The following is a 22,342-nucleotide window of genomic DNA, read 5'->3' on the forward strand; positions in this document are numbered from 1 at the left end:
TGAAACCACCATAGAGAATTTATTTTTTTCTCAGGTGAAGTCAATAAATAACTCTTCCTATTCCCGTTGGAAACAAGGAGTCTGTGAGGGGGTGTGAAGGAAGGAGGCTGCGGCTGCATCCTGGACTCCGTCCTGCGGGAGGGAGTCCAGCAGGGCTGGCTCAGCCTCCGCACCTGGTGTGGAGCTGGATCTCCATCCTGAGGAAGGCCTTGAGGTTCTCATCAGCCACGTGCTCCTCCAGGGCAGCCAGGGCCCGCTCCCCACCGTCCTGGAAGTGCTGCAGCAGCCTGTCGGCGTACTCCACCCATACGCAGTTGGGGCAGCCACTCATGCAGCAGTTTGTGGGCGGCTGGAGCTCAGGTGGCAGCGGGTACTGGGGTTCTGAGGGGCCCCCGCTGGGCAGCGATGCCTTGGGCGGCCTGGTGCCGTCCGCACCTGCTTGGGAGCCCACCTCTACGTGGTCTGTCCCGAATTTTCTGCGCCCATCAGGGGCTTGCGCTCCAGGATGGTGCCTTTGAAGAAAGCTGCCACCTCCAGGAAGCCTCTGGCAGCAGTCCGGGCTGGAGAACCGGTGAGCCCCCTGAGGATGCAGACAAACATGTGACTCTCCAGGAAGCTGGTGAGGCCCAGTCTACCCCCAGCAGTGAGGACATTTCAGCTCTCCTGTCATTGGGCAACTGGCTCCATGTCCTCAGCTTTTTCACTTTCTGTGACTTTAGACATGTTATTTCACCTCTCTAGACTCAGTTTCCCCACCGTGCAATGGAAGTCATGGGTATGACACGGTGTGATTCACAAGGAGTGCCAGGATCAGGGCCTGGCACCGGGCGTGCACTCCAGCAGATGGTGGTGGTTGGGGGAGGCACTCGCCACCTCCAGCTAAGATGGCTGCTCTGTGGACACGAGTATGGGAGAGGTGTAACCCTGTAAGCTCCTGGCCAGCCCAGCACCTCTACCAGTATAACCAAGCCCCACCACCCTCCTCTGAGAGACCAACCGGAAGAATCGCACCACCCTTTATCCAAGTTTCCCTGTCACAAAGCCCAGGCCTCTCAGGTCCCTCTCATCCCAGCGTGAATGTCCTATAGGCAGCCTTCTTTCGCTCCCCTGCTCTATCTACCCAGGATCACGGACTGACACGCTACCAACTTCACTTATTTCTCTGACTAGTCCTGCGAGGAGCATCATCCGCTCCATGTCCACGGCCAGTCCCCAGAGCCCAGGAGGGCTCGCACACAGGCGCTCGGCAGATACTGAGAAACAGGAAAGTGGACGTTCACCGGGCTGCTTCCTCTCCCGGGGCTAAGCGGCCCCTCCACAGATTCCGGGGCGGGGACTCGGTAAGAGCGGATGGAGGAGAGGAGCTAGGGACCCTTCGGCGGCGGCCAGCGCGCGATCCTCCCGGCTCCGTCCCCACGTGCGGGACCCCGGACAGCGGCCTCTCGGACGTGCCCTTCGGCGCTGCCAAGACCCCTCCTGGTACTTGCCGAGCCACGGGCCGCGGCGGCTACCGCCCAGCCTCCCTCGACCACCCTCCGCAGCAGCATCGCCCGCGGACGGGATCCCGCAACCCCTGACCGCGAGCGGCAGGCGCTCCGGCCAATCCCGGACCTGCAGGAAGTCGCGCCGCTCCAGCCAGCGTGGGACTGAGCGCAGGAAGCGGAAGTGCCGATCGGTGGGGCGGAACCGGCTTCGCTAGGGAAGCTCCCGGCGTGGAGATGGCGCGAGCTGGTGGCGGAGCAGCGGTGTCCAGGGTGCAGGCGGGTCCTGGGAGTCCCCGGCAAGCGCGGGGGCGGCAGCAAGTGCAGCCGCTGGGGAAGCAGGGCGCAGCCCCATGGCCCGGGCTTCGCAGGTGACTGCGCTGCCCCGCGAGGCCGCCGCACTTCCCTAGAGAAGGGGACTTCTTGAAGGCTCCGCCTGGGATCTCCTAGGGAGCGTTCGCTCTGACCCTTTCCCCAGGTCGGGCTCCGTGCCCTCCTCTGTCTGTGCCCGCGGCCCACTCTCCGCCAGGATCTGTTGAATGAATGGAGGCGCGAGCGAGTCCCTGGTTTAGCCTTTCCCGCGTCCCAGTGTCCCGTCTTTGCGGTTCTGTACAAGGTCAGGGTGGAAAGGCCTTCTGGGGTTTCGGAGTGCCTTTTGGCCTCGCGTCCCGTGAGGAAGCGGTTCAGGGACAGCCACTGAGTGAGACCAAGAGGAAAAATCCCTGCTCCCTGGACTGGCTTGCACCACAGAAGCCAGATTGGCCCCTGTATAGATTCTTTTTTTTTTTTTTTTTTTTTTGAGACGGAGTCTCACTCTGTCGCCCAGGCTGGAGTGCAGTGGCTCAATCTCGGCTCACTGCAAGCTCCGTCTCCCGGGTTCACGCCATTCTCCTGCCTCAGCCTCCCGAGTAGCTGGGACTACAGGCGCCCGCCACCATGCCCGGCAAATTTTTTGTATTTTTAGTAGGGACAGGGTTTCACCGTGTTCTCCAGGATGGTCTCGATCTCCTGACCTCGTGATCTGCCTCCCAAAGTGCTGGGATTACAGGCGTGAGCCACCGCGCCCGGCCGGCCCCTGTAGATTCTATTGCCAGACCCAACTATTGTTTCTCTTATTGATTCTGCTTGTGCTTTACTTGGGACGGGTCTCACCTCCGTGTTCTTCCTCCCAGCAAAGAGAAGAAGAAAGTGAACTGCAAGCCCAAGAACCAGGACGAACAGGAGATCCCTTTCCGGCTCCGGGAGATTATGAGGAGCCGCCAGGAGATGAAAAACCCGATCAGTAACAAGAAGAGGAAGAAAGCAGGTGTGTGCAGGCCCATACTGGGCGGCAGTGAAGCTTTGTGTGTCTCAACCTGCCCAATCGCCCAAATACTTAAGAACGTTTCAGGCAGAGGAAATATGCCAAGACCTGGTGCTCAGAAGGTGGGGGAGCGTGGCCAAAGCCAAAGCAGTGGCTGGCACTGGGTGACGCTGTGGTTCCAGACGAGGCTTGGAAGGAGGCTGTGGGGTGAGCAGGGAGGACCCGTTATGGTGCCTCAGGAGCCATGCTAAGGAGTGGCGTTTTTTTTAACCCCCAAAAGTAGCGAAGATCCATCAGAGTTTTTAGCAGGGCATGGCCAATTCATGTTTACTCTAAGCAAAAAAAGGTCACCGAGTGGTGATGGAGTGAGCGAGAGTGGACCTGGCAGCTGGCGGGGCTACTGCCAGGGAGAAGCCATCATTCTTGGGACAAGGGTGCTGAAGCAATGGTAGAAGTGGGTGGAGTCAGGAGCTGAAGGAGGAAATTCGATCAGGCCCCTCTGAGAAGTCTGCCTTCCTCCCCCAAGTCTGGGTAGGGTGTCCACATGTCCACCGCTGCAACCCAGAGGTAACACTCTGGGCACGTTGGGAAACGGTGTCCACTGTGTGTATATTTTGCTATAGACACATTTCTCTTCCCAAACGTGGGACTGATTTTACAGCAAAGCTGTTTTATAATTTGTGTATAAACTGTACTGTAGGCTTCTTGTTGAGGGTTATATGGCTGCCAAAGGGATAGTGAGATAGCGGTGAGGAAGGTGCAGGGAAGAGGCCCACTGGCCTGGGTAGCAGATGGCACATTCTGAACCGTGCTGCATTGAATTGGCACCTTTGTTTGTTTGTTTATTTATTGAGATGGAGTCTTGCTTTCTCGCCCAGGCTGGAGTGCAGTGGCGTGATCTGGGCTCACTGCAACCTCCACCTCCTGGGTTTAAGCAATTCTCCTGCCTCAGCTGCCTGAGTAACTGGGATTACAGGTAACGCACCACCACACCCGGCTAATATTTTTTGCGTTCTTTTTTTTTTTTTTGAGAGAGTCTCGCTCTGTAGGCCAGGTTGGAGTGCAGTGGCGCAATCTCAGCTCACTGCTACCTCTGCCTCTCCTGTCCTGGTTCAATCAGTTCTCCTGCCTCAGCCTCCCGAGCAGCTGGGACTACAGGCGCTCGCCACCATGCCCGGCTTTTTTTGTATTTTTAGTAGAGACGGGGTTTCACCATGTTAGCTGGGATGGTCGATCTCCTGACCTCATGATCCGCCCGTCTCGGCCTCCCAAAGTGCTGGGATTACAGGTGTGAGCCACTGCGCCTGGCAGGTCTGCCCACATTTCTCTATGTAGCTCCACTGGGCTTCCTTCAGCAGCTGTGCAATGGAGTCTGTGGGTGATCAGAGGAGAATTCATTCAACCAGCCACCTAGGGGTGGACATTAGGTTGTTTCTGCTTTCCTTTTTCAGCTGTGCTGCAGTGGACATCTGTGACAGGTGCCACTGGGCTGGGGGGTCGTGTCCCCAGGGATGCCAGGCTGGGCATTCTACATCTTCTTCAGCTGCTATCGTTGGGGTGCTTCTAGCCAGCCTGGTCTTCCCTTCCTGTGGCTTTGGGAGGGGAAATGAGCATGGGCCACCTGCCTGCCACTGTCTGCCTCTTGCCTCCTCTGAGGCCTCCCTTTGTCCTCAGCCCAGGTGACCTTCAGAAAGACATTGGAGAAGGAAGCAAAGGGAGCAGAGCCTGACATCACCATCCCCAAGTTCAAACAGAGGAAGGGGGAGTCCGACGGGGCCTATATCCAACGCATGCAGCAAGAGGCCCAGCATGTGCTGTTCCTCAGCAAGAACCAGGCCACCCGGCAGCCAGAGGTGCAGGCAGCTCCCAAGGAGAAGTCTGAGCAGAAAAAAGCAAAAAAAGCGTGAGTGGAGGCGGGGAGGGGTTGGGGTCTGCCCTCGGAGCCGGAGGGAGGACATTGGGTTCCCATGATGGTCCTCTGCAGGGACCCTGTTTCATAGCCATGGGGAAGCCCGGATTCAGGGAGACCAAGCCGGAGCCCTGGGAGTTGGCGAGTCAGAGCATCCAGCTGGGAGCCAGCGAGGGTGTGGCCTCCAGGAGGCTGCGGAACCTGGCAACTCTGCGGAGACCTCGCTTGGTCCTTGCTTTTCACAGGAAAAGCACCAGAAAGCCCTAGCCCTGCGGGAATCAGCCCTGAGGGGGTCGGTCTGAGGGTGACGTGCCCGGGGGTTCTGTTTCCATTAGAACAGAATGTCTCTCGTCCAAGAAACTACACCTTTCTAATTCTCTAAAAACCTTGGCCAAGTACAGTGGCTCATGCCTGTAATCCCAGCACTTTGGGAGGCTGAGGCAGGTGGATCACGAGCTCAGGAGATCGAGACCATCCTGGCCAACACGGTGAAACCTCGTCTCTAATAAAATACAAAAAAAAAATTAGCCGGGTGTGGTGGCACATGCCTGTAATTCCAGCTACTTGGGAGCCTGAGGCAGGGGAATCGCTTGAACCCGGGAGGCAGAGGTTGCAGTGAGCTGAGATCATGCCACTGCACTCCAGCCTAGTGACAGAGCACGAGACTCCATCTCAAAAAAAAGAAAAAAAAAAAAGCTTTGAAGGTTAGAGAGGTTGCTTTCAGCTCTGTAGATTCCCTGTTTCTGGATTGTTGTATTACTTATAGTTACCTTAGCCAATGAAAGTTCATCACACAGAATGTGGCCCAGATACAGCCTGGCGCCACAGTGATCTCCAGAGGTGTCGCTGAAGGTGAAGCTTCCAGATTCACATTGAGGGAGACGTGATATACGATACTTGTTAGGCTCTTTAGACACAGAAGCACTGGATGGGCTGGATGAGTCTCTGTTGGGGGGTCTTTGGCAGCATTCCCAGCTTTCATGCACAAGGTGCCAGTAGCCCCCGCCCGTGTGTCTGCACACATTGTCAGATATTCCCTGGCAGGCAGCCGTCCCCAGCTGAGAACCACTGAGGGGGACCCCTGAGGGGCCTGTTGGGGTCAGAGCCTTCTTTGGTGGGCAGCTGTGGGTTTTGGGGTGGTAAGGGGAGCGGGGACTTGGAGGCAGCCACCTGTTCTTGGGTCCCTGCTCTGCCACAGGGGATCCCTTGTGGGTGGGGCGACCTCTGCCTCCTCCCTGGGTAGAAAGAGAATTTAGGAATCCGAGTGACATGTGCTTTCTTCCCCAGGTTCCAGAAGCGGCGACTAGATAAAGTCCGACGGAAAAAGGAGGAAAAGGCAGCAGACAGGCTGGAGCAGGAGTTGCTCCGAGGTAGCTCTTCCCAAAGCGATGGTGTCAGCAGTGGTCTGGGTGGGGCCTGGGCGCAGGCCTTCTGTTCCCCACCAGCCCTGGCTACACTGGACACCTGTGGTCTCCCCTGGGGTCCACAGCCATTAGACCACTGGATGAGTTGGTGTTCTGTCCCAGCCCTATGGGAGGGAGGTGGGCGGGTGGTGGCTGTCGGTGTCAGGGGTGCAGTGGCTGTGGGCAGCAGTCCTCAGTTGTACTCTGCCCCTCCAGACACGGTGAAGTTTGGTGAGGTTGTCCTGCAGCCCCCAGAGCTGACTGCCAGGCCCCGGAGGAGCGTAAGCAAGGACCAGGTAAGTGGGGCATGGGGACAACTTGAGTTTGTCCCCCAGTGCTGCCAGGGAACAGAAGACTTGGACAGGCTGGATACGGTGGGTCACACCTGTAATCCCAGCACATTGGGAGGCCAAGGCAGGTGGATCGCTTGAGCCCAGGAGTTGATACCAGCCTGGACAACATAGCGAGATCCTGTGTCAAGAAAAAAAAAAACCCTCAGCCAACATGTGCGCTGTCTGGTGTGTGGCCTGAGAGTGCAGCATTCTCGCTGGTGGGAGAGCTGTTGAAGCTGTGAGGCTTTTTGTTGCTTCCTCTCCTTTCCCAGCCTGTGCCTCACCCTCCCCTCTCTCCCTCAGCCTGGCAGGAGATCGCAGATGCTGAGGATGCTTCTGAGCCCCGGTGGTGTGTCCCAGCCTCTGACCGCCTCCCTGGCCCGCCAGCGGATTGTGGGGGAGGAGAGAGAGCGGGCTATGCAGGCCTACAGAGTGTTGAAGCAGCGGCGGCAGCGGCTGCACAGGGAGCGACCCCACCTCACTTCCCAAAAGAAGCCAGAGCTACAGCTGTGATGGAGAGACGCCTGGGGCCTGGCCACGCTCCGGGGAAACTGGCACCAGGAGCTGCCACACCTGGGTAGGAGAGAGGCAGGCCATGCCAGCAGTGTGGAGTGAGGCCTCCAGCTACTTGTTCACACGTTGGGCACTAGTGGGTCCACATCTTGCAGGGGGTGAGTGCCCGACGGACTAGGGCCAAGACCTGGTTGACAGATGGCCCGTGGGGCCCAGTGTCACTCACAGCTCCATCTCTTTGTTTTGAACATCCATTCTGAGTCTCAGCCCAGGTACACCTTAGGAAGGGCTGGATCCCTGTCCCTGAACACCAACTACCGAGACAGCTGATGAGGCTGGCTCGGTATGTGACGGTGTGTGTGTGTGATGGAGGCCCCCGGGAGTGCACAGTGCACATCAGGCAGAGCAGGCCACGGGCAGGGAAGACGAATTGGGGCAGGGCCACTGGGCACATCTGGACCACCTGGGAGGGCTCTGCAGGGGACCGTGACTACAGGCCAGTTGTGAGTGGTCCCCTGCAGAGGGTGCCCACCCAAGGTTTGGTTGGAGTGAAACGTGATGACAACACATACACTTCAGAAGGTGGGAACCGGGGGCCGGGCGCGGTGGTTCACACCTGTAATGCCAGCACTTTGGGCAGCCGAGGCGAGTGGATCACCTAAGGTCAGGAGTTCGAACCAGCCTGGCCAACATGGTGAAACCGCATCTCTACTAAAAATACACGAAAAGAAAAAAAACAGTGGGAACAGAGTTGTCACCTACCTAACAGGGCTCTGAGAGAGCCGGGAGGCCTTAAGTGGCTGGAGAAGATGAAGGAAAAATCCTGTCTTGGGCTCGGGGTCACAGAGTGGGGCCCAGGGGGAGTTCCTGCTGAGGGCAGGGCCTTGCCAGGCTTCGGTCTCCATCCAGTGCCAAAGGAGGAAATGCCCAGGCTGTCAGCATTTCCAGATGAGAGCAGAAGGGAGAGGCGTAAACCCAAGTCACACATCCAGCAATGGAGTCCGACAGCCCAGTACCATCTGGGAACTGAGGAGCACCTCTGCCCGGCCCCCACACCATGTGGAAAGTGAGGAGCACCTCTGCCTGGCTGCCAACCATCTAGGAAGTGAGGAGTGCCTCTACCCGGCCGCTGCCCTGTCTGGGAAGTGATGAGCGCCTCTGCCGGGCACCCCTCCCCCTACCCCACTGTCTGGGAAGTGAGGAGCACCACTGCCCAGCCATCGCTTCGTCTGGGAAGTGAGGAGCGCCTCTGCCTGGCCGCTGTGCAACCTTCCAAGTGTGAAGTGACAGCCTTGTGTGTGATCTTTTCTGTCTTCCCCAAGTTTGCATTTGGGACATTAAAGTTTACTTTTTAGTTAAAAGTTTTAAATTGGAGAATATATATTTAAAGTCAGGGCTGTTTTCCTCTTATGGGCGTGTTTCCCACCTTGTGATGGACCCGGCAGCCCCAGCCCTCGCGTTGGGATGTTGGTTTTGCAGCAGCCGGAAATCAGCCCTAGATCACATGCAGCAGCTGGAAGGGGGTGGCCTTTCCCTGGGAAGGGGCTGGGACGGCAGCAGGTGGCGCTCCCACTCGCTCAATGCGTTTGGTTTTGGACGTCAGTATCGGCCCCTGTATGGCTAAGCGAAGGGATCCCACAGGGCTGGGAAAGCGCTCACGCTCTCCACTGCATCCACGATTCTCAGGTTTCAGCTGCTGGAAGGGAAACCCCTGGTGGTTTTTAGGGCCTCTTTGTTGCCCAGGCTGGGGTGCAGTGGCATAAGCACACTGCAGCAAGTTGTCAGGCTCAGGCGATCCTCCCACCTCAGCCTCCCAAGTACTTGGGACAACAGGTGCTCACCAACACACCCAGATAATTTTTTGCGCTTTTTGTATAGATGGGGTTTCGCCACGTTGCCCAGGCTGGTCTCGAACTTATGGACTCAAGGGATCCACCTGCTTTGGCCTCCCAAAGTGCTGGGGTTACAGGCATGAGCCACTGTACTTGGCTTTTTTTTTTTTCTGAGGCAGGGTCTTGCTGTCACCTTGGCAGGAGTGTAGTGACACGCTGGTCTCCAAGTCCTGGGCTCAAGAGATTAGCCTGCCTTGACTTCCCTCAGTGCTGGGGTTCCAGGAGAGACCAGCTCACCCCTCCTACTTTTCTTTTTTTTTTTTTTGAGATGGAGTTTTGCTCTCGTTGCCCAGGCTGGAGTGCGATGGCACAATCTTGGCTCACCACAACCTCTGCCTCCCGGGTTCAAGCGATTCTCCTGTCTCAGCCTCCCAAGTAGCTGGGATTACAGGCATGCACCACCATGCCCAGCTAATTTGGTATTTTTTAATAGACACGGGGTTTCTCCATGTTGGTCAGGCTGTCTCGAACTCTCGACCTCAGGTGAGCCGCCCGCCTCTGCCTCCCAAAGTGCCATCCTGCTTTTCTTACTTATCCTTTACTTCTGGAATCTTCAGGAGGAAGTGATGTGGACATGTCAGAGTCGACGTTTAAGAGGCAAAGGCCATGGATGGAACTCCCTGGGCCTTCCGCTCTCCATGGGGCAGCGCTGGTCTCTCCATATAAAGGGAAAACTGAATTTGCACAAAATTGGGGTGCTGACAAAACCAGTGATCCCAGATGGGTCACCTTCTTGTACACACAGGTCTCACAGCACCCTACTTGTAAACTTTCCCACGAAGAATTTTCCCAGACTAGCCAGATTTTCTCCCAGCAGCCAACCCTATCACACATTTATTAATGTGATTTTTTTTTGAGGAAAAAATATTAATGTTATAATTTCACATATCGTATAATGCTATCCTTTGATTAGCGTTTAGTTTGATGGGAACTCCAAACCATCAAAGAAAATTCAGGCTAGCTGCGTTGGCACCGTGCCTGTGGTCCCATCGGGAGGCTGAAATGGGAGGTTCACTCAAACCTGAGAGGTCAAGGCCGCCCCACCATCTGGGAAGTGAGGAGTACCTCTGCCTGGCCGCTGCACCGTCTGGGCCTGTGAGCCATGATTGTGCCTCGGCACTCCAGCCTGGGCTGTAAGAGCAAGACCCCCATCTCTGAAACAGAAAAGAAAAAAAATTCATATCCAGGTGCTACATCTGCACTGAGGAGTCCACAAACAGAAACGACTCTGAGAACAGTGGTGTCCTCAGCAGCATCAATTTCCCCAGACTCAGGAGTGAATTGGGCTCTAGCATGTGCACCAAGGGAGGTCCAGCGTGCCTGGCCCCAGAACAGCCACTGAGTGCAGGGACCCTAAAGTCGGGTGGGGGTCTGGGTGACAAGGCCAGGGGAGTCCCCAGCACCCCTCACCCACCCTGCAGGACACCCCAGTTGACACCGTGTGCCAGCAAAGTGGGGACCTGATGGTTTTGGGAACGTGGGTCATTGAAAGTGGCCTGCAGAACACGGCCTGTCAGGAGCAGGCAAGGAGGGTCCTTATCCACCCACCCCAAGACCGTCCTCCCGTGGCACCATGCCATGCCTGTGTAGGGCTCCCTGGCTGGAACCCACCCTTGAAAACCGCCTGAGGAGGTGCCAGAGTGTGGCTGCCAGCTCCAGACCACGTCGGCTCCACCTTCCCGGAACCCAGCTGCCACCAGCGCTGGCTGGGAACACAGCTTGCTGTCTTCGGGTCTTGGGAAACCAGTACTCTTAGGACTCATTCAGGATCAGCATGTCCAGCCCAAGGATTGCTTCAGGAAAGGCACTCCCTCCCAACTAAAGGACCATTCCACCAAGCAAGCTGAGAAGTGCAGCCCACCCGCCTCCAGCCGGGTGGCCACACGCACCTCAGGCTCCCACCTCCCTATATTTTCATGCCTCACAGCAAAAGTCATGGTGGTTTGTTTTTTTTTGTTTTTTTTTTTTTTTGAGACGTTGTCTCGTTCTGTGGCCCAGGCTGGAGTGCAGCGGCACGATCTCGGCTCATTGCAAGCTCCGCCTCCTGGGTTCACGCCATTCTCCTGCCTCAGCCTCCCAAGTAGCTGGGACTACAGGCGCCCGCCACCATGCCCGGCTAACTTTTTTATATTTTTAGTAGAGACGGGGTTTCACCGTGTTAGCCAGGTCTCGATCTCCTGAACTCGTGATCCACCCGCCTCAGCCTCCGAAAGTGCTGGGATTACAGGCGTGAGCCACCGCGCCTGGCCAACACTTGGCCATTTCAGCCAGGCTTTGCTAAAGTCCTCTGAAATTGGGACACTGAAACCCAATTACTGGGATCACAAGTTGCCTGTGAAATCTGCAAGGACCTGCTGTCAGGGCTCATTAAACCCCAAAGTATGGCACCTTGGCCTGCAGACTACTCTGACCCAGAGGAGACTGGAAGGCCTCAGAAGCCAGGTCTTTGTCCTTCCCTCCTGGTTCCTGCCCACTTTTCTCCCGCAAAGTGAGTCCCAGAAACCACAATTCTTTTTCCCCACAGCAGGTCATAGAAACTAGAACTCCTCTCTCCCAAAGCCAGCCATAAAACCTAGCAAGGTCACTCTCTCCCTCCTCCCTGGAAGACCCTCATTCCCAAGGGGTCCTGCCCTATCCCCAGGGGAAGGGGAATTGTGCACAGTGGCCTTGCTGGGTTTCCCCACTGCATCCATCACCAGTTAGACGAACGTCAGGCCAGATCCTGTGTGTCCAACCACATTTCTGCATGCCTGTTCACTCATCAAACCTAAATATAAAAATAAAGGTTTTCACGCTGGGCATGGTGGCTCACGCCTGTAATCTCAGTACTTTGGGAGGCCGAGGCGGGTGCATCACCTGAGGTCAAGACTTCGTGACTAGCTTGGCCAACATGGTAAAACCCTGTCTCTACTAAAAATACTAAAATTAGCTGGGCGTGGTGGCACACACATGTAATCCCAGCTACTCGGGAGGCTGAGGCAGGAGAATCGCTTGAACCTGGGAGGCAGAAGTTACAGTGAGCAAAGATTGTGCCACTACACTCCAGCCTGGGTGACAGATCGAGACTCCCATCTCAAAAAGAAATAAATACATAAAGGTTTTCCCTGGGTCTTTATTGCTGAAGACTCCTGCGTCATGTAAAACTTTATTTACTTATTTTTTTTAGACAGAGTCTCAATCTGTCACCCAGGCTGGAGTGCAGTGGCGCGATCTCAGCTCACTGCAACCTCCACCTTCTGGGTTGAAGCGATTCTCCCACCTCGGCCTCCCAAGTAGCTGGGATTACAGGCAGGTGCCACCACGACGGGTTAATTTTTGTATTTTTAGTCGAGAAGGGGTTTCACCATGTTGCTCAGGCTGGTCTCAAACTTCTGGCCTCAAGCGATCTGCCCACCTTGGCCGCCCAAAGTGTTAGGATTACAGGTGTGAGCCACCGTGTCGGGCTGTCATGTAAAACTAATACATTTGTTATGCTTTTAGGCTGGGCACGGTGGCTCATGTCTGTAATCCCAGCATTTTGGGAGGCTGAGGCGGAAGGATCAATTGAGGCAAGGAGTTCAAGACCAGCCTGGGCAACACAGCAAGACCCCGTCTCTACCAAAAATACAAAAAATTAGCTAGGTGTGGTGGTGCATGCCTGTAATCCCAGCTACCCAGGAGGCTGAGGTGGGAGGACTGACTGAGCTTGGGAGGTTGAGGCTGCAGTGAGCTGTGATCCCACCACTGTGCTCCAGTCTCGGAGACAGAGTGAGAGCTTGCCTCAAATAATTAAGTAAATTTGTTAATGCTTTTCTCTTGCTTACCTGTAGTTAGGCGTGTTGGCTGTCACCCTTATGGGTAAAAAAAGGTATCGTATCTTTCCGCCCCATGGTACTAACAGGATAGAGACCTCAGGTGTCTAGCAGCTGTTTGGTGGTGGTAAGGGGCAGGGGGAGCAGTGCATGGGGATTCATGTGGTGTCTAAGAAGGTGGCATCCAGGCCAGGTGCGGTGGCTCATGCCTGTAATCCCAGCACTTTGGGAGGCCAAGGCAGGTGATCACGAGGTCAGGAGTTCAAGACCAGCCTGGCCAAGATGGTGAAACCATCTCTACTAAAAATACAAAATTTAGCCGGGTGCAGTGGCAGGCGCCTGTAATCCCAGCTACTCAGGAGGCTGAGGCAGGAGAATTGCTTGAACCCGGGCGGCAGAGGTTGCAGTGAGCCAAGATCGCACCACTGCACTCCAGCCTGGGTGAGAGTGAGACTCTGTCTCAAAAAAAAAAAGGTGGCATCCAACAGGGCACAGGCTGTGTACAGTTGAGAGTCCATGACACACTGGAAAGCAGAGATTGGAGCCCGAGCTACCCTGAAGCACACGCAGTGCTGAGAGCTTTTCCCAGGCATTGCACACAGCCCTCCAAGGGAATAAAGACCCATTTCCCCACAAGCAAAGTGCAGCAGGTTTGTGCCACGGAGGAGGGTGGTTGGTGCGAGGCTCCTTCCATGACCGAAGGAGCCTAGGCTGCCAGCTGGGAAAACATCTGTAGAAAATTCACATCTATTCTCCGACTAGAGGGTTTCTTATTCAACCGCTGTAGTCAAATGACGGCCCCCAAAAGGTGTGTCCAAATTATAACCCCTGGAACAAGCAAGAGTGACCTTGTTTGGAAAATAGGACATTTGCAGATGTAATGAGGAATCATCCTGGATTTCCAACGACAGATGTCCTTGTAAGAGAACAGAGGCACAGGAGAGAAGCTGCGTGAAGGTGGGGGCGGAAACCGAGGCTTTGCAGGAAACAGCCCAGGCGCGCCGAGAGAAGCACCGCAGCCACTACGCAGGCAAGGCACGGATGCTCCCTCGGAGCCTCTGGAAGGAAACTACCCTGGTGAAAGCCCAGCTTTGGACTCTGGCCTCCAGAACTAAGAGAGCAAATTTCTGTTGTTTTGGCAGCTGCAGGACACTGACCTGTCAATCAACACTCCCACAAGTGGCCACGGCTGAGAACCAAAGTCAAGGCAGGGCGCTGGGGAACCGTGGGCGGCACGGCCACCATTTCCTGTGCTTCATCTGAGCCCTACCTGGCACACCTGTGGGCGTTTCAGGGCAATACCTGTTCACCGAACAAGTGAACCAGTGAGAATGCTGGCTCTTTTTTTTTTGAGACCGAGTTTTGCTCCTCACCCAGGCTGGAGTGCAGTGGCGCGATCTCAGCTCACTGCAACCTCTGCTTTCTAGGTTCAAGAGATTCTCCTGCCTCAGCCTCCTGAGCAGCTGGGACTACAGGCACAAGCTACCATGCCCAGCTAATTTTTTGGTATTTTTAGTAGTGACAGGGTTTCACCATGTTGGCCAGTCTGGTCTTGAACTCCTGACCTCGTGATCTGCCTGCCTCAGCCTCCCAAAGTGCTGGGATTACAGGCATGAGCCACTGTGCCCGGCCACCAGCTTGTTTCTAACTCGAGGCCTGGCTCTTACTACCACACTCACTTCACCTGCCTCATGCCGTCTGTGGCAGACGCAGGGTCAGGGTACCAGTGGCTCAGCAGGTTGGAGGTTGTGCTACAGCAAGAGGCTAGGTCTCAGTGGCACTGTGCAGTCCATACGCCTTGGGGGCAGTCCAGCAGGTCTCTAGGAAGGAGGGGAGCCAACCCCAATAGCACCACTCCGGGATGCAGAACACTCGGCCACCTGTAGGCCCTACTCACCCAGTCTGGGGACAGGTTTTTATTTTTTTATTTCTTATTTTTTTTAAGACGGAGTTTCGCTCTTGTTGCCCAGGTGGAGTACAATGGCATGATCTCGACTCACTGCAACCTCCACCTCCCGGGTTCAAGGGATTCTCCTGCCTCAGCCTCCCAAGTAGCTGGGATTACAGGCATGCACCACCACACCCAGCTAATTTTGTATTTTTAGTAGAGACAGGGTTTCTCCATGTTGGTCAGGCTAGTCTTGAACTCCCGACCTCAGGTGATACCCCTGCCTCGGCCTCCCAAAGTGCTGGGATTACAGGTGTGAGCCACCATGCCTGGCCCCTGGGGACACTTTTTTCAGAGGCCAGATGTCAACTCCCATCTCCGCATGCCTCAGTTTATGCATCATTGCATCTCAGCACAGAGCACCATCATGTAGGATTACTTTGGGTTATTCTGCCCCTGTGAGAAGAAACTATTGGCAGCGAAGCCATACTGCCCTCTGCCACCTCTCCCCAGCTCAGGGCAGCCATGCCTCTGCCGTGCAGTCAACCGTTGGCTCTGTGGGTGGCCTGGAGCCAGGCCAGCACCCCTGCCAAGCCAGTGCCTTCACGGGCGCTGATTTCTGCCGTGGTGATGTTCTGCTTGGCACAAGCAATGATGTCTGGAAGCCTGATTAATGACTTCATCTCCTCCGTGGACATGTAACAGGGTAGGTCGCTGGAGTGAAAGAGGTGCCCCATCAGAGCAGTGGCAGCCACACCACCTCCCTACCGAGCCATGCTCCCGGTTGTAACCCCAGGGAGCCCCCGCCCCCGCTGTGCTCCCTCTCAGTTCAGGGACGCGTACATTTTATTGAAGAGTATCAGCACCGATGCTTCTGCAAGTTGTTCTGCAGAAAGGAGACCTAAGAGCTGCACACAGGATGCAGAGAGCTGGGTGGGGTCAGAGGCGTCCATCACAAACTGGGGAAAAAGAAAAAGATAGCAGCAATGCCCCGCTGCCAAACTTCTTCCCCTGGGCCTCACAGACCTGGCACTGGGAGAGCAAAACTGCATTTTATTTATTTTATTTATTTATTTATTTTCTGAGACGGAGTCTCGCTCCGAGTGCAGTGGCACGATCTCGGCTCACTGAAACCTCCGCCTCTAGGGTTCAGGGTTTAAGTGATTCTCCTGCCTCAGCCTCCCAAGTAACTGGGACTACAGACACCCGCCACCACGCCTGGCTAATTTTTTGTACTTTTAGTAGAGACGGGGTTTCACCATGTTAGTCAGGATGGTCTCCATCTCCTGACCTCGTGATTCGCCCACCTCAGCTTCCCAAAGTGCTGGGATTACAGGAGTAAGCCACCGCGCCCGGCCCAAAACAGCTTTAAACAAAGCTTTGGGAACAAGCAGAAGCAGAGGGAATCGAGTTTTATGAGGACGACCTGGTGTCACTCATCTCTGTCCTCATGTGGCCATCAGTTCTCCATACTGGAATCTGGGGCACAGGCCTTGTCAAGATGGAACCAACCAGAGGCACGTATAAATCCAACATAAACACAGACGTACCGGGGAGCGACACAGAGGGCTAAGTCTGTTCTCTGCGGAGCAGCAGCCCTGCCTTCAGCAAGCCCTCTGTGAGCTTCTACCGGGGGCCTGGGAGCGCAAGCACCAGAAACCAGACGGGGAGCCCGGCGGAAGCAACACCAGCTAAGACCTATTTCCATGAGTAGTATAGTCACTAAATAACCCAAACCCCTTTCTACACACAGCAAGGTTGGGGACTGGACATCACAGAAACGTAGACACATTTCCCTAAAAGAAGCCCATATAGGATTACAACCCACCAGGAGAGAACGGCAGTTTCCATAGTAACTGGACCAGATGGGGCCCATGCACCCCCCCAGCTCCCGGATGGTGATCTTTCTCTGTGCCACGATGTCAGTAAGATTGGTGCCCACCTATAGGAAAAACCACGATGCAGAGAGAACAATACAAGCGCTGGCCCGTTGTGAACTCCTGAAGAGCACCGTGCCCACACCTTACACGGTGGCCTGAACCCCGCAGACCCATTCTCCCTAAGGCAAGAACGGCGAGCAGACACCGACGCCCATCAGTAGCTAGACTCGCTGTGGGGGCGACCAGCCACAGGAACCCGTTGCGAGGGAAGAGGAAGTGCCCGTGGAGGGCGGCAGGTCCCCACATCCCGCGCCAATTATCCTCAGCTCGGGCCGCCCCCCACTCCCGAAGGCTGGCCTTAAGGCACGACCTGACCCGTTGCGCCTGGGCGTGCACTTAGACGAGCCCGGAGCCCTTCGCCAAGCGCAGAGCTGACCCCCCGCAACTCCACCCGCGGGGACGGACACCTACCGTGGGCCGTGTCGGGGGCGGCTCCCCCAGGTCGCCCTTCCCATCCCGGGAGCTCACCTGTGCGGAGCGGTCAAGGACCCGAGCAGCTAAAGGGTGAGTCCCCGCCCCGGTCCGGGTGCCCCCCGCGCCCCAGTCCCGTCCCCGCGCGGAAGGATATCCTGCAGTCGTTTCACCAGCAGCGTCTTCCCGACACCCGTGGCCCCCAGCAGCAGACACATTCCGTGCTTCGCTCCACCCGGCACCCGTAGCTCGGCCGCGGAGTAAGGCCCGCCCACCGCCCACTCTCATTGGATTGTTCTCATAGCCGGACTGCTGATTGGTTCTTAGGGCTCATTGTTCCAAGGGCGCGCCCAATTAGCGCGCAGCGTTAGCGGGAGAGCGGAAGACCCCGCCTCCTCGCGGCTCTAGGGCCGGCGCGGTGACGTGCGCGTGCGCGCACTGGAGGGAAAGGCGGAAGCGGAAGTCGGGGGGCGCGCCAGCTCGTAGCAGGGGAGCGCCCGCTTCGTCGGGTCTGAGCTGGAGGTCGCCATGGGGCGAGGCAGCGGCACCTTCGAGCGTCTCCTAGGTAACGCGTCCCCACCCGACGGCCCGGCCTTGGTCAGCCCGCAGCCTCCGCCCGGCGCTGAGTCAGCGCGGCCCCAAGGGCCCGAGGGGCGCGGACCCGTCGCCCTGCCCGCCTCTCCCCGGCCCGCTGTCCTCCCGGGCGCGGAGCCGCAGATCCTGGACCCTCGGCGCGGCCGTGGGGTCGGCGTCCGTCGGGCGTTGGCGAACTGGGCGCTGTGAGGGTCCGCGCAGGGCGCAAGGGGCTCTCGGCGTCCTCGCTCTTACGCGGGCCTGGGCATTCGGCCGATTTCCCGTTGACCGACGAGCACCCGGCCGAGTGGGCCACAAGGCCTGAGTCATGAAAGCGGGTGACTCAGTCAGATGTTAGGCTGGCACTTGGGCTTCTGACCCAAAACATTGGGCCTCGAAGGGTGGAGCCGGCAGTGTCCTCTCTGGGACCTTAGAGCTCTCTTGGGGGCTGCGGGTCCCGGACCCACCCTTTGTTCCCACATTGGCTTCGGGAAGTGCCTAATGGTTTAGGAAGGCGTTTTCTCACGTTTTTGGAGGTGAAAGCTGATGCTGTCTGAGCCTCCTGGAATTGACACGTTTTGGGAGGGAAACGAATGTTGATGTGCACGTGCCCAGCAGCCCCGTAGGGAAAATGCGTCTTCTGTTTGGGGGTAGGCGCTTGGGTGGTCGAATGGGCTGCCCCAAGCTTGCCTTTTTGTTAAGTATGGTTTTCAAGGAGACTTCAAATGAGACACTTTCCTTGCCAAGGGAACCAGCAAGCAGACTGAGTATCTCAGCCACACAGGTAGTTCAGTGCTTCAGGGATGAATCCAGAGGTTAACTACTGAATCAGTATAGAGAGTGGACGTGGCTTGGCCTGTTAGATCGTTTCTGTATCCGGGAAAGGCGATGTGGGCAGAGCTGGAGCTGCTCCCCAGAGGGGCCAGTTGTTGGAGACAGCAGTGATGTGGTATGATGACAGGTATGCTGGCGAGTCCTCCTTGGAGCCCCGTTCTGCCCTTATTCCCAAAGCACTTGGCTTGGAGCGAGGGGCCTGGAGTCTACACTGCAGGCCTCTCTAGCCCTTGCCCAAGCTAAGATCCCATTGAAACCGGGAGCATCTGGGCGAACAGGGACTCCAAGGGACGGGTGATAGGGTTCTTTGTTGAGAAGCAGCCGAGCCTGATGTTTAAGAGTGAATCAGCCTCTGTCTTTGGTGAGCTGTGTGACTCACGGCAGTGCCCTTGCCTCTCTGCTGAGTGTCTTTACCTTGCTCGAGGGTTGTGGGAGGGCTTGGACCAGCACCTGGTGTGCTCTTATGCTGTTTGCTGCTTCCCTGGGGAGGATGGCACTTCCCTGTCCATCAGCACGCTCAGGAGGATTCTGTCATGGTTTTTCATTTGGTCCAAATGTCTAAAGGGGAAGGAGAGAGTCCCCCCCCGCTGCTGCCAAGCTGGGGTGCTGCACGGGGCATCCAGCAGGATGACCCTCCCTTTCATGGCATTTTCTCTCTCAGACAAGGCGACCAGCCAGCTCCTGTTGGAGACAGATTGGGAGTCCATTCTGCAGATCTGCGACCTGATCCGCCAAGGGGACACGCAGTGAGTTAGCGGGGCCTGTGCCCTGACGCGGAGGAGCGGCCGTGCACTAAGCTGGGCTCGCTTGGTGCCCGTTGGTTCTCCACTACGTAGCTGACCATGTTAGGCTCTTATGTGGAGAACTGCATGGTCTACATGCTAGGATTTTTTGACATCTTGGACAATTAAGGGGTTTTCTCTGTACAGCTTGCAGATACCTGGTTATGTTTGTATTTGCTTCGGGGTTCTCAAAGACTAAAATGGCAGACAGACTTTTTTTTTTTAAGACAGGGCCTTGCTTTGTCACCCAGGCTGAAGTGCAGTGGCGTGATCTCAGCTCACTGCAGCCCCTGCTTCCCAAGCTCAAACCATCCTCCCACCTCAACCTCCCGAGTAGCTGGGACTACAGGCATTCACCATCACGCCTGGCTAATTTTTTGTATTTTGGTAGAGATGGGTTTTTGCCATAATGCACAGGCTGGTCTCAGACTCCTGGGCTCAAGCAATCCTCCTGCCTTGGCCTCCCAAAGCACTGGGATTACAGGCGTGAGCCACTGTACCTGGCAGCAGATGAACTTTTCTCATCTTAGTTGCTGAGACTATTTTTTTCTCGTTTCTCTCTGCTTTTAATGTCGTTTCCTTTTCAGAGCAAAATATGCTGTGAATTCCATCAAGAAGAAAGTCAACGACAAGAACCCACACGTCGCCTTGTATGCCCTGGAGGTAAGTAGACCCCCGGGCCTCAGTGGCCCCCAGGGTCCCCACCCCCCATTAGTCACGACAGCACGAGAAGAGTTTGTCCTGTGGCCTTGTCCACCTCCCTGGGCATACATCAAGCAGGAGCGTTTCCACTCAGCCTTGAGTGCCCGTGTGAACAGTGCCACCTAGGAGGGGGCCACGCTCCACTCAGCCTTGAGTGCCCGTGTGAACAGTGCCACCTAGGAGGGGGTCATGCTCCACTCAGCCTTGAGTGCCCGTGTGAACAGTGCCACCTAGGAGGGGGCCACGCTGAGGGAGAGACAGATGGGGAGGGAGTGGGCACCACTTCTTTAGCCGGTCCTGCGTGAGTAAACACCAGAAGGCGGATCTCGTTGCTGTGCTTGGCAGTGAGACTTGGCGTCACAGGGAGCTTGCTGTGCAGGCTGCTGAGTCTCAGATGTGGGTTCCCCACTGGCCTGATGGGCCTGTTGAAGGGCTCTGCTGTCCCACAGGGAGGTGGGTCTGTCTGGGAGGAGGAGGGGCCCTGCCCTGACAACTGGCCCAACCCTTCCCTTCCTGGGCGTCTGCAGGTCATGGAGTCTGTGGTAAAGAACTGTGGCCAGACAGTTCATGACGAGGTGGCCAACAAGCAGACCATGGAGGAGCTGAAGGACCTGCTGAAGGTGGGTGAGATGGGGGCACGCGGGTGGCCACCCAGGCTGGCACCTTTGCTTCTCTGGGTGTTTACTGGGCACTGATGACAGAACAGCACCAGGTGTGGCGGAAAATGTGCAGGTGGAGATCCGTGGTCCCTGCATTGCACAAGGTCGCACTCATGAGTCGGAGAGACAGGGCCGTGAGCCCCAATCCGGGGAGGCCAGGGTTTAGCAGGAGCCGGCCTGGGGTGCTGTGTCTGGAGGACCAAGGTGACAGCGACCCTGGGGCCTGGGGGAAGCTTCCGGAAGGCAGGGCTTGGGCACCTGCTGTCTTAGGGAAGGTGAGTAGATGCCACTGGGTGGGCAGGGCAGGTGGGGGCTGTCGTGTGTGAGAGTGGCTGTGGTCCGTGGCCACATCCCACTGGCAGGGGCCTGGGAGGGCTCCGAGTGGGGTCTTGTGAGATCCGATGTGTCTGGCGGGAGATAAGAGCTGTTTTGGAGAGCAAGGGCTTCATGCTTTCCTGGGCAGAGGAGGAAAAGCTCTCCAGATCCCCAGGAGATTGTGCCAGGGACATCTGCAGGGATTGTGCTGGGGACACCTGCAGGGACTGTGATGTGGACTGTGATGCAGCGGGGATGCTGCTGCGGGTGTCAAGGAGAAAGGGTATCCCATGTGGTCAGGCTGCTCCCCTTTTGTCCCGACCTGTGGGCCAGACCTGGGTCTCATAGGAGACTCCCTGGACCCACACCCTGGACCCGCACAGCTGAGAACCTGCCCGGGGATCCCAGTGGACAGCCAGGCCTCTCAAAGGCCCTCACTGGCCACCTTGGCTGGCTTCCTGTCCCGTCCTGTCCTGGCTGAGAGGCGGAAGGTGCCAGAGTCTGGCCTTGCCCGACCCTGGTGCACCCGAGCTCCTTCAGTCAGGCTGCAGATCCTGAGCCAGTTCGCTACTCTGGGGTGGGGCAGGGCTGTGAAGGGAAGGCGCCGCTGAGGATGCAGAGGGGTTTTGGAAAGGAGCTTAGGTCGTGGTGCAAGTGCCCTGGAGCCTGCTTGCAGCAGCCTCTGACCGCACGCCGTCCTGCGTGTCACACCGGGACAGCGTCCCTGAGAGGACCCTAAATGCGAGGCCAGGCTGCACTCTAACCTGGGGGAAAGGATGGCTGCAGGGGGTTTGGAGCCAGCTCTGAATTTGGAGGCATTGCTGGAGCGGCTGCCCCCCAGCGTCTCCCTGGCTGTGACTGGAAGGAGGGGCGTAGTTGGAGCCCCGCAGCGCCCCTGTGTTCTCAGCCCCAACACCATGCTGCCACCGTCAGGCTTGCCGGGCACTGCCTGTTGGAGGCTGACGGGAACCGGGGATCCTGGGGTGGGCAGGTCCCGTGGGGAAAGGGAGAGACAAATGGTCAGGGGACAGAGATGCGGCGTTGTTTGGCTCCAGCAAGTAGAGGCAGGCATGAGGTTTGAACTCAGGGTCTGGGAACAGGTTGGTGCACGGCCCCCACGCCCCACTCAGGGGGCCCTCCATGGCCTCTGTGTCAGCCCCATCTGCTCAGAGGCTGAGGTCTGCCAGCTGCTTCCTCACACCGAGGCCTCTGGCGCCTGGAGTCTCCTGAGACCCTCGCCCCCTCCTCCCTGCCTGCAGAGACAAGTGGAGGTAAACGTCCGTAACAAGATCCTGTACCTGATCCAGGCCTGGGCGCATGCCTTCCGGAACGAGCCCAAGTACAAGGTGGTCCAGGACACCTACCAGATCATGAAAGTGGAGGGTGAGTCAGGACCGAGGTTGGGACCAGGTCGAGGCTTGGAACTGCTGGACGGTCAGGCCCAACGGGCACAGTGGCGAGGGGCCTGGGAAGATGGGCTGTTCCCTGTGTTGGGAGAGAGGAAGGCGGTGGCCTGGAGCCAGGGAAGACCGTGCGTGTGAGGGCGGGTTCAGACCGGCTCCTGACTTTCTGGACCCACGGCCCACGGGCAGGGGCAGGCAGTGATGGCAGACA

The 22,342-nt window shown here is 57.0% G+C and overlaps 3 protein-coding genes across 9 annotated transcripts in view; 2 read left to right on the plus strand and 1 right to left on the minus strand.

Moving 5' to 3' along the window:
* LOC129017794 (oxidoreductase-like domain-containing protein 1) lies at positions 1 to 17,122 on the minus strand. 4 transcript variants are annotated; one of them, XM_054458547.2, is made up of 5 exons: positions 17,020 to 17,120; positions 16,864 to 16,921; positions 16,341 to 16,454; positions 15,356 to 15,471; positions 14,512 to 15,226 (listed from the first exon to the last, which is right to left on the minus strand). In XM_054458547.2, exons 1-5 carry the CDS (start codon positions 17,079 to 17,081, stop codon positions 15,055 to 15,057), a joined length of 522 nt encoding a protein of 173 aa, XP_054314522.2. In that variant the 5' UTR covers positions 17,082 to 17,120; the 3' UTR covers positions 14,512 to 15,054. The 4 variants fall into 4 exon arrangements, with proteins under 4 accessions (XP_054314521.1, XP_054314523.1, XP_054314524.1 ...); XM_054458546.2 differs by lacking the exons at positions 14,512 to 15,226; positions 15,356 to 15,471; positions 16,341 to 16,454 and adding an exon at positions 1 to 580 and having other exon boundaries at positions 17,020 to 17,122; XM_054458548.2 differs by lacking the exons at positions 14,512 to 15,226; positions 15,356 to 15,471; positions 16,341 to 16,454; positions 16,864 to 16,921; positions 17,020 to 17,120 and adding exons at positions 1 to 580; positions 1,488 to 1,607.
* CCDC137 (coiled-coil domain containing 137) lies at positions 1,596 to 8,302 on the plus strand. Its single transcript, XM_054458544.2, has 6 exons — positions 1,596 to 1,852; positions 2,654 to 2,787; positions 4,459 to 4,687; positions 5,981 to 6,063; positions 6,313 to 6,392; positions 6,732 to 8,302. The coding sequence occupies exons 1-6, from the start codon at positions 1,719 to 1,721 to the stop codon at positions 6,939 to 6,941; spliced, it is 870 nt and encodes a 289-aa protein (XP_054314519.2). The 5' UTR covers positions 1,596 to 1,718; the 3' UTR covers positions 6,942 to 8,302.
* Positions 17,030 to 22,342, plus strand: part of HGS (hepatocyte growth factor-regulated tyrosine kinase substrate) — an 18,076-nt gene continuing 12,763 nt past the window's right edge. Inside the window, exons 1-5 of one of the 4 annotated variants that reach the window (XM_054458542.2) lie at positions 17,030 to 17,428; positions 18,932 to 19,016; positions 19,640 to 19,715; positions 20,282 to 20,374; positions 21,988 to 22,111. In XM_054458542.2, coding sequence (XP_054314517.1) covers positions 17,392 to 17,428; positions 18,932 to 19,016; positions 19,640 to 19,715; positions 20,282 to 20,374; positions 21,988 to 22,111 — 415 coding nt within the window. In that variant the 5' untranslated portion in view covers positions 17,030 to 17,391. Of the gene's footprint in view, positions 18,398 to 18,931; positions 19,017 to 19,639; positions 19,716 to 20,281; positions 20,375 to 21,987; positions 22,112 to 22,342 lie in introns of all 4 variants that reach the window. The other 3 variants (XM_063656334.1, XM_054458543.2, XM_063656336.1) reach the window with 3 other exon arrangements.

This window comes from Pongo pygmaeus, chromosome 19, assembly GCF_028885625.2.
Source record: "Pongo pygmaeus isolate AG05252 chromosome 19, NHGRI_mPonPyg2-v2.0_pri, whole genome shotgun sequence".
Lineage (NCBI taxonomy): Eukaryota > Metazoa > Chordata > Mammalia > Primates > Hominidae > Pongo > Pongo pygmaeus.